Source organism: Gavialis gangeticus, unplaced genomic scaffold (genome assembly GCF_001723915.1).
Source record: "Gavialis gangeticus isolate Ggan-Ray unplaced genomic scaffold, GavGan_comp1, whole genome shotgun sequence".
Lineage (NCBI taxonomy): Eukaryota > Metazoa > Chordata > Crocodylia > Gavialidae > Gavialis > Gavialis gangeticus.
This window is the reverse complement of record NW_017729034.1, coordinates 91,759,367-91,770,699: the sequence shown is the minus strand read 5'-3', so window position 1 is coordinate 91,770,699 and position 11,333 is coordinate 91,759,367. Positions and strand designations below refer to the sequence as shown.

The window sequence follows — 11,333 nt, the reverse complement described above, 5'->3', positions numbered from 1 at the left end:
TTTTTTTTTTTGGGGGGGGGGGGGGGGCGGCGGTGTTAATACAATAATTTTTAAAGCACCCATTTGAAAAATATATTGTTTAAGATACTTTTGTGAGGGAAAAACAAGATTAATTGAACCAGAATAAAAATAAGCAAGTGAATTCATGACCTAGCCAGCTGTGGCTGGATCACACTATTTATAGTTTCATAGTTTCTAGGGTCGGAAGGGACCTGAGCAGATCATTGAGTCCAACCCCCTGCCATGTCAGGAAAGAGTACTGGGGTCAAATGACCCCAGCAAGGTGTTCATCTAACCTCCTCTTAAAGACCCCCAGGGTAGGAGTCAGCACCACCTCTCTTGGAAGTTGGTTCTAGATCCTAGCCACCCTGACCATGAAGTAACGCCTCCTGATATCTAGCCTAAATCTACCTTCTGCCAGCTTGTGACCGTTATTCCTAGTCACTCCTGGTGGTGCTTGGGGGAACAGGGACTTCCCCAATGCCTGGAGATGTCTAGGAGGTGTCTGATGCCATGTCTTAGGGGTTCTCCAAATAAAGAGAAAGTGTACGTGCCCTACATCTACACGATCTTCTCTGTATCAGTCTTGGGGCAATCACACCCAATACCTCTCCTCCATTATGAAAACTTAGGTCTTCCAGCTTATCCCTGCTGGTCCACCTTCAGCCTTTCCTATCTCAATCTCTGCAAAGCAGAGCTGCCAGAGCCCTAGACAAATCCCTCTGCATCCTTATGGCACATCTAGTCTTGACTGTAATGGTTGAGGCAGCCATGGCAGTTTGGGGACTTGATCCTCCTGAATGGTGCTGTAGTAGATACCCGAACAGTGCTGGACTGAGCTTAGATAGCAGGATGTGCTCACTATAACAGTTAGGGCAATGGTGTCCCTGAGTGGTGGGTTCCCCAGGAATTAGTCCTGGGGCTGGTTTTGTTCAGTGTTTGCATCAACAACCTGGAAAATGGCATGAAGTGCAACCTCAGGAAGTTTGCAGATGACACCAAGCTGGTGGGAGTAATAGATACACTGGAGGGTACAGTTAAGATTCACAGTGACCTAGTCAAATTGGAGGATTGGGCCAAAAGGAATCTCATGAAATTCAACAAGGACAAGTGCAAAGTCCTGCACTTAGGATGAAACAATCCCATGCTCCAGTACAAGCTAGGGGCTGACTGGCTGGCTCTGCAGAAAAGGACCTTGGGGTTACAGTGCACAATAAGCTGAATAGGAGCCAGCTGTGTGCCCTTGTTGCCAAGAAGGCTAATGGCATACTGGGCTGCATTGATAAGTCTGTTGCCAGTAGGTCCAGAGAAGTGAATATTCCCCTCTATTCGGCACTGGTGAGGCTACATCTGGAGTACTGTGTCCAGTTTTGGCCTTGCACTACAGAAAGAATGTGGACAACTTGAAGAGAGTCCAGCAGACGGCAACAAAAATGGTGAGGGAGCTGGGGCACATGACTTATGAGAAGAAGCTGAGGGACCAGGGTTTATTTAGTCTAGAGAAGAGAAGACCGAGGGGATTTAATAGCAGCCTTCAACTACCTAAAGGGAGATTCAAAAAAGGATCGATATAGACCAGGGGTAGGCAATGTTTTTTGGCCAGTGCCGAAAAACACCACAATGCCTACCTTGGAAGGTGCTGGAGTGCTGGCATGCCAGAAAAAAAAAAAAAAACACAAGGGCATGGAGTACATGGCAGGATGCCCTGCTTGGGCCTCTTGCTCCCCACCCAAAGCCTCTGCCCCCCAGCCCGGGCTCTGTGGCTGTCAGCAGCTGGAGCCCAGGCTGCTCCCTGCAGGGCTTGCAGCATCCCAGCTCCCTGCTGGCAGCAGCTACCCAGAGCCAGGGCTGGCTGCAGCTGGGAGCCTGCAAATAGCTGCACCAGGCTTCAGCATCAGCTCTGTACTGCCACGCACATGTGTGCCTCGGAGCAGGCAGTGGGGGAGGGGCCTGAGGCAGCACAGCCCCAGTCTCTCCCCTGCTCCTGGCACAGAGCTGGTGACTGGGCTCCGGAGTCCGGCACAGCTGTTTGTAGCCAGCCTGGGCTCTGAGCAGCTGCAGCAATCAGGCTACAAACACCTGTACCACGTTCCACAGTTCTGGCATCAGCTCCATGCTGGCAGCGACTGCAGGCACATGAACAAACCGACCACTCATCTCAGGGGGTGCACGTGCACCCGGTATGCATTGCCAATGTTTTCAACCAGCAACAACTTCATGGCTGGTCCACCATTTTAATCCAGGGATAAACTGGTCTGATACCTGGCATGTTATGATTCGTCACCAAATACTTGTGTGTAACATGGCAAATATAACATCTGCCAGAGGCCATGGAACATGATGAATTGCTCCCACAGGACAGGACAAGAGGAGAGCAGCTTCTGTTGCAACGAAGATGATTTTAGGTGGCTATTAGAAAAAACTTTCCAACTACCAGGAAACCAAGGCAAGAAGCACCGCAGAGAGGATTCTCCTTTGCCGGCAGTTTTGAAGAGCAGATTGGAGACCCCTCTGCCCAGGGAAATGCAGATCGCACTGGCTGGACTAAATTATGGGAGCTCACCCTTTTTTGCCTGGTGGGCTGCATAAGCAGTGCCCATGTCTGCAGGCCAGATCCTTCTGGTTGTCCTGATCTGACCCTGCCAGTGGCAGAAGGGACCACCAGCAGCAAGGAAAGGGGTGGGGGCAGCTTGGCCCCAGAGTGAGGGGATGTGGCCCAGCCCCAACCCTGTGCTGCAGGAAGAGAAGGGGGCATGACTCTGGCCCAGCTGCCACAGGGCAGAGGGCATAGCCCCAACTCAGCACCATGAGGCGAGGAGTTGCAGGATTCAGCCCTAGGTGTAGCAGGGACTCCCCCGCCCCCGCCTTCCCAGAGCGGTGGGAGGACCAGCTCGGGGCCTGTCCACACCTGAGGAAACAGGGAGGTGCGGCCCAGTGGGAGCCATAGGCAAGCCCTGCACACGGGCAGCAGGCTGTGCTATCCTGGGGGACAGGGTGGATCCCACCGAGCCGTGCCACAGCAGCCCTGCATGCACCCACCTTGTCCAGCAGCCACACGGTCTGCCTGGCCAGGCGCATCCCTGCTGGATCCTGCCTGCTTCCTGGCAGAGGAGAACAGGGCCCTCACAAACTGCTTGGCCCAGCTCTTGCCCATGGTGTGGGGTAGGCACAGCGCCAACATGTGCGAGTGCTGCATAGGGCTCTGTGCAAGTAGCCAGGCTGGGCTCTGGGCAGCAAGCAGCAGGGAGACTGCAAACAGCTGCACCGGGCTCCACAGCTCCAGCATCAGCTCCATGCACGTGTAGTCGCCACCAGCATGGAGCTGAAGCCGGAGCTGTGGAGCCTGGCACAGCTGTTTGCAGCCTGCCCACTGCTTGCTGCAGGTGCCCAGAGCCCAGGCAGGCTACAAACAGCTGTGCTGGGCTCTGGAGCCCAGTCACCAGCTCTGTGCTGGGAGCCGGGGAGAGACCGGGGCTGCACTGCCTCAGGCCCCTCCCCCACCACTCGCTCGGAGGCACATGTGCATGTGCCGGCACAGAGCCGATGCCAGAGCCCAGTGCAGCTGTTTGCAGGCTCCTAGCTGCAGCCGGCCCTGGCTCTGGGTAGCTGTAGCTGGCAGCAGCTACCCAGCCCCACCGTGCCGAGCAAAATGGCCTTGCGTGCCATGCTCGGCATGTGTGCCGGGGGTTGCTGACCCCGATCTAAACTTTTCTCGGTGGTGGTAGATGACAGAACAAGGAGAAAGGGTCTCAAGTTGCAGCAAGGGAAGTTTAGGTTGGATATTAGGAAGAATTTGCGCATGAGGAGGTGAGTAAAACACTGAAACAGATTACCCAGAGAGGTTGTGGACTCTCCATCCCTGGAGGTTTTTAAGACCCAGCTAGACAAAGCCTTGGCTGGGATGATCTAGTTGGGGATGGACCTGCTTTGAGCAGGGGGTTGGACTATATAACCTTCTGAGGTCCCTTCAAACCCTAATATTCTATTGATAAACCACAAATGCCTCATTCCATCCAAGAAGAGCACACACCAACTGCTGAAACTTCCTTAGCCTGACGAAGGGTTTTTGAACCCGAAAGCTTGCTTAATAATTGTTTTCCAACTATTTAAGTTGGTCTAATAAAAGATATCAGATTCACACAAAGAACCTTGTCTCCCCATTTCCAGATGGCTTTCGAGAGGAACTGATGGCACAGTCCTGGAGGTACCTGGGCAGGGCAGAGAGCAAGGTCCTTTTTATGCAAGAGATGTACACAGGAGTCAATTCTTGCAAAGATTGGGCATCAGCTTCAGCCGGGCTTTGAAGGCTCACTGGGGTCCCACAGCCTGATGCTGAAGTTGGAACCGTAAGCCTCAGAGTTGCCAGATTAATCCTTACCAGATATTTCAGTAAAAGATGGTAACAAGCCAGAGTCTCTACTGTGTGCATGTGCATCAGGGAGGGAAGGGCAGTAATATAATGTGCACCTGTAGATCATTCTCCCTGCTCCACTCCAGTTTTGTTTAACCCCCCCAGAAGTCACACACCATTCAAAACGAAATCAGAGATTACTCATTCTACTTCCACTCCCTTGGGTGTGCGATGAAGACGGAGTAAGATGGAATTGATCAACAGGGGTGCACCAACAGAGATTTTCTTGGCCTATACCAATAGCTGATTATTCTCCAGGCATATTGGCCAATACCGATCCAATAACTGATTTACGAGAGCACAGCCCAGTACCTTGCAGGTAAGTCTGTGGAGAGGAAGTGGGTGAGGGGGAGAGGAGGGCAGATCAAAGCCCCCATGGTGAGGGAGGGAGTGGGTCAGGGGGCACTGCCCAGCCACACTGCTGAACAGGACCCCAGGGTGGGAGCAAGACAGAGGCATGGGCAGCTCATCCAGGGATCGGCATCCCAGAACTTAAACTAAAGCTTGTTAGATGAGCTTTAGTCCAAGTGCCACTGTCACCATTTTTAAGTGCAGGGACAATTTTAGGAGTGGAGCTGAGTGAGACAAGGGCAGATGTGAGCTGCCCCCTGTGGGCTGGAGACTTTTCAGCCTGCTGCCTTTGCCCTGGGAGCCACATGCTGGCCACGCCACATCCCCAGCCTGTCTGTTGGTGGGAGGCACAACTCGCCACCCCTACTGCTGCTGGGTGGGCAGGGGGAGCGATGCAGCCAATGCATGGCTCCTACGGCAAACAACAGCAGGGCAGCCAGTTCTGAGCCCAGAGCGGGCAGCACTCCTCCGCTCTGCACATAAATCTGGGAGGGCACATGTCCCCCCACCCCATGCCTCCCCCAAGGGAGGTGCATGCAGCAGTGGGAAGCTGCCCCCCCTCCATTCTCACTCCCCCCGTGCCCTTTGGATGTGCCACCCACAGCTCTGTCTTGCTCTGGCCCCGGGGTCCCATTCACTACCCTGGCTGGGCAGCATCCCCAGCCCCATTCCCTCAACATAGGGGCCTCAATCTGCACCCCACCACACACCCCTTCACAGACTTACCTGCAGGGTGCTGCTCTGCACACTGCTGGGCTGCATTCCTGGCCACCTGCAGCTGCATTCATGCACATGGCATCTGGGGGCCCTGGCCATAAGGCTTATTGCATTTATCAATACATTATCAACCTGATAGCTGATAATGTTAATTTTCCTTTGATCAGTGCTGATCCAATAGGGTACTGATATATTGGTGCAGCTCTACTAATAAGCTAGTTTAGAAATATCTGAATATTATTCTGAATATGCCTGGTATGCATTAACAGTGAGAAGTTTCATGTTTTCGCTTAAAACCATTACAAGAAGAAACCCATGCCACCCCCTCACATCCCCGCCCCAGGCTCCGCACACCCCTATGGACAACTAACTGTGCATGTGTAGCAAAAGACAACAGGTGCTTTTTGGATTTATAAGTGCTGTGGACGCACCTTTCAATATCTGGATCCTCCAACTTCCAAAGGAGCTGTTCATTTGGAGGCCACTACCCTTTCAGTATCATAACAGTTACAATCCACAACTCACCCTGAAAAGGCCCTCCTTCACAGCATGCAATCTGCAAACTGACTTTGACCTGCTCTCCTAGCAACATATTTATTTATCCTCAGTGCCCCAAGAACGACCTCCCACTGTTAATTTGGTCTGTCATGCTCAGGCAGAGCCCTCAAGCCCCTGGACTCATCAGGACCTCTGAACTATCACCTCTGTCTCTTTAACTGAGAAATGCAGGTGGCAGGCAGCTTCTCCTGCTTTGAGCTACTGACTACATAATAACTTTTAACACTACTTTGTCAGGCAACTAAACAAGATGTGGCTGCAAGTATATCTTCTTTGTTTTTTTAAAGTAGGCAAATGTCAGTGACATTACTGGATCAGATGGGTATAAATATACACATGCCAGTTATTGTTAGGTGTGCAGAAACCCATGTTTGATGCAGATGCAAGTGTCCTGGATCTCTAGTAGAGGAAGGAACACACAACTGACATAAAAAAAGTGAGTACTTTATGGCTGAAAGCCTAAGGCCTCAGTTATCTATGTGACAATACCTCGTGGCTAGAAGCCCTAGGAGAAGCCATTCTTGCAATGAGAAATTGTAGATAAAAATCCATATTATTTGGACCTGCCTAAACAGAGATGTTCCTACAAGCAATCCATAACCCCTCTCTCTATACTTCGAAAGATCTGCCGCTCCCTGTTTCTGTCCCATTCCAGAAGGTCTAAACATTACTCTTGACCACAAACGGGTGAAAGTCTGAGATACATGTTAACTAAATAAAGTGCAGATCCATGTAGGCATCACCCAATACGGGACAATAGCATGTCCTGTCACTAGGGATAATCAGCATGAGGAATAAAAGGGGAGAAAAGGACAAGGAAAGAGTTATTTCTGGGAAAGCAGCGCTTGGGTTAGACAGATGTCTATATCTTTGCACTGAAATCTGTCTACGGTGACAGATTTCTTTCCAGTGATCCAGAGAGGGATCATACAGCTTGACTGAAGGATCAGCCACAGTGACAAAGTTACCCAGTTTATTCCCCATGGAAAAAAAGACACCACTCTTCCATGCCCTAAGGTTCCCCAGAGACACTAGTGACACAAAAATGTCTACAGCACAGACCCAGGATTCTCTCATAGCCACAAGATGCAGGGTATTAGATATGACTAAGGGTAACTCTGGGAAAAATCTCCCTTGGTTGAGGTCCAGGGGTATGCCAATCCTGCAGGGGGAGGAAAAATGGAAGACTGTATCTATGCAAGAGTGGTGTGTGGATCTACTATGGTTTTGTCTCCCAACTGTAGCCCTCTTTCCCTGGGCTGCTGTTCTAGTTTCTCTATTATCAAGCCTATGTGTTCTCAACCATTTTAGATTCAGGGAAGCCCTCTGTAACCCTTTTTTAATTTGGTGGCACCCTAGTTGAGCATCGGTATTGTGCTGCCTCAGCTTACATCAGTGGTTCTCAACCAAGGTGCTGCCACCACCCCAATCAGATGGAATTGCCCTACATGCCTCATGCACAGCCAGATAAGCCTGAAGCAGACAAGCAAGGAAGCTGCATCTTTCTAAAAGATAATGTAAACTATTAATGCCCTTTATGCACAATCATTCTTTTTTTTTCATACATAAGAATCTGAAGAAGTTGGGGTACTTTAAATTAAATTTAAGTTTTTAGATTTAACTCTGTTCTATTGATAAAAGAGACAGTCCAGGGACATGGAGCCTTTAAAGATTTCTTTTCTAAACTAATCCAAAACAAATGGTATTACATGGTATGGAGTTTGCAGAGCTTCCTGGTCTAGACCCTCCATGCTCCTCATGGGAAGAGATGCATGGGACAATTCCACTTTCCCCATGCACCTTTTTCCACCTGTTCCATGCACATTTCTGAGAGAAAGGTGGGGAAGTTGGATCATGAAGGGCTATGGCAGGACCAAGCACTTCTGACTGTTTTAGGAGTTATGAGGCAGTGCATGAGGCATGCAAGGCTGTTCCACTTGGCTGGGGCAATGGCAGGGTCTTCACTGCAGCACTCCTGAAAGTGCCTTGTGACACCCCAGAATGCCATGGCAACCCAGCTGAGAACTACTAGTCTAAATGATTACATCAACTGGTAGCTTGTTCAATTTCACATCTGTTGCATTTGTTGTGTGGTGTTTGGGAACACCACAGATTTAGCAAAAAAAACCATGCCTGCAGTTGTGGTATCAGTGAAGTGACGTAAAGATTTCCAGGAGGAAATGGGTTTATTCTGGGCTCTTGTTCAAGATTTTGTAAATGGAGATTAAGAGCATGCTTGTTCAAAGAAAGCCCCCCCCCCCCTGCCTCCCCAAATAGTTTCTCAGAGCTATTGCTGACCATGGGTATCAGGGTAGGCTTGATTTAAATCAAAATCAATTTAAATCATGATTTAAATCACAATTTAAATCCCTGGTCAGAAAGCCTCTATTTAATTGTTTTCTACAAAAAGTGCATTCTTGTTTGATATAACCTTCATTAAAATATTACCAAACAGGGTCTCTTACAGCCTGCTGCCATGATAGGTTTTCCCTTCTACCATACCATTCCCTCACTAGATCTCAAATCAATGTAGAAGCTATACTCAGAAACTTATCCCGCAAGACTTCTGGAATATTCTGCTCAAAATGTTTCTGTTTTGTTTCTCCTGCCCCTCTCTCTTGGCATTTATCTCCAGACTCTTCCTCCTTGCCCAGATCTACTCCACCCCCAACGATCCTCTATTCATTTAATTACTTGAAACTTTTTACTTTTAGAAGGAGTTAAGAGCTTGACTCCATGTACATAAACTTGCAGAGAGACAACATGGCTGATGGGTAGGTAATCAGGTCTGTTATCTTTCACTGCCATATACTGCTGTTAACAAGGATGTTATCTCTGGAAAAAAATCCATAGTTTGATAACTGAAACTAGGTATCACAGAGATGCTTAACAGGATCTTCTAGACTGAGCACTGAGTCCCACTGGGTTTTCTTTAATCTTTACTAATCTATAAAGGAGCCCCTGAGAACCCCCTAAGATTGGCCCCCTATAGGTCCATGGCCTGTTGTGACCCATTTATAAAACATTTCTGAAAAGGTTACATGAATATATGGTCTTAAATAGTATATAATTAGATGTTATAATCCCCATTCCACAATGATCCCTTTGAGCTCTAACATATCTTAAATTAAGACCATCTTTTTATAGGTATATCTTTAAAAGCATCTGAAAAAATAAAAATACAATTAAATAAAAAAAATCTGATTTCAATTTAAAAAATCTGATTTTTTTGTTTTTAAAAACAATTGGCAGTTTTTATCCACCCTGATGGGTATTGGTTTAGCTAGCTATGAATAATTACACAACTCTCTATTAATGCCATCGTCTCCAGCACCTCCTACCCCACAAATTCGTATCAGTCCTATTGATTTTTCCTGTGTTAACAGACTTGAGGTCTACATGATACTCTACCAGATTACCTTCTGCATATTCTAAGCAGACTGCATACTTATATTTGAAAGAATGAACAGATTCTCTATACCCAATTTCAGGGTCACATTTTGCCACCGTTCCCAAATGATACTTGTTTGCAGACTTAATACAGCATTCTCTTTAACTAAATCTATGTTGATACACTCATCTAGATGAGTCAAGTTTAACTATTTATACACAGCACTAGCAATTTAAAACAATTCAGAAAGCCCTGAGTTATGTCAAAAGCTTTGATATCAGTTCATCTTTTATCTTTGCATCTAGAAAACCAGGCACCATCTTGTCTCCTCCTGAAATATTAGTGCTATTGGACTTTGCAAAAAAATTAAGGTTTCAATTCATTTGGGCGCAGCTGCTGCTGCAGTCTGAAGACTCAGTCAACACAACATCTGTGGCTGCCCACTTGGTGCTGGAAGCTAAAGTTGCCATTCCAAGTGGCCCCAAACAGTTTTTATATTTTAAAAAAGGTCAAATATTGACATGCCAGTATTAGAAGCTTAATATCAATGCCATTTACCATTACACCTAGAAAAAAAAATAGTGCAGCATGCAACACCTACACCACAGGGTGAATTTGCACATGGATTCATTCTTAAACGTTATACCTTGTAGTACCATTTGTTTGGATTAGTTTAGAAAAGAAATATTTGAGGACTTCATGCCCCCAGACTGTCTCTTTTATAAATAGAGCTAAACTAAAAATTTAAATTTAATTTAAGGTACCAATTTCTTCAGATTTTCATGTATGCAAAAAAGTGAACAACTGTGCATAATGGGCATACCCTAATAGTTTACATTATCTTTTGGAAAGGTGCAAGCCAACTGCAACAAGTCTTAATATACTTACTCCAAAGGATGTTTAGATATTAATTTTTAGATGTACCTGTATTTAAGCTTTCCACTCTTAGAGGGAGACCAGACTGGGCCACAGCAACAAGTTTCAAAGCAATATAGAACTGACTTCTCCCAAAATATCCAAGTCTTGTTGCACCACAGAGTTCCATGATCTGAAAGAAAGCAACCAATATTAGTACTTCTGTAAACTGAAGTCAAAATGTAAGCTCCTCAAAAAAAAACCCCAACCAAACACACATACACAACAGCACCCTCCTTGCCTACTCAGCAATCTTCTGGAGTTTTACAACTTTTCTATGAGGCAGAAATCCTTTCTATGCAACATGAACTGCAAATAGTATAGAAATCTTTACACAGAACAGCAGAAGTAGAGAACCCGTAACTTGTATTCATCTGGTTTCCAGACACTAGTATTCATGTAGGCTTTGGAGGTTTACCCATTACATACAGGACAACGAACAAGGAGCAGCCTAATCTTGCTATCCACCCCGGGTAGCACTTAATTGTTCCATTGCCAGCTATGACACCTTGGGTTCCCTCAGTCTGTGCATGCTGCTGGATCACTGGCGGGGATCTACTATATTCACTTGAATACAAAACGAGGTATCTGTCCACCCTCCAATCAGAATTTGGAAAAAAGCTCCTCAACTTATAATCACATACAAGGAAACCTCATTAAATACACTGTCTATCATTAAGCTACTGCCAAAAGTAGCATGTGCTCAGCTCAGTAAATGGAAAGCAAATACAAAGCTGATTGCATGCAGCCAACATTGAGCATGACAATGAAACACATGGCCCACTATTGGGCAAACATTTTTTTTTTTTTTTTTAAAGAAAAAAAAATGTCGTGTCCCAAGTCAAGTCAGCCAAATAGATTTCAAATTCATGAGTCATTCAAGAACCATACGTAACCTTGCTACCAGCAAGTATCCTTCACCCCTGCCCGGGGCTTCAGATGCTTCCAAATCCTTTGGGATTCAGATGTCCCTTAGTTTTGCTTGCCCTC

General features: G+C 47.0%; 1 protein-coding gene across 1 annotated transcript in view; it reads right to left on the bottom strand.

Annotated features, from left to right (window-relative positions):
- REPS1 (RALBP1 associated Eps domain containing 1) overlaps nt 1-11,333 on the bottom strand; it is a 118,194-nt gene that overhangs the window by 77,149 nt on the left and 29,712 nt on the right. The window contains exon 2 of the mRNA XM_019526948.1: nt 10,353-10,476. Coding sequence (XP_019382493.1) covers nt 10,353-10,476 — 124 coding nt within the window. The remainder of the gene's footprint in view (nt 1-10,352; nt 10,477-11,333) is intronic.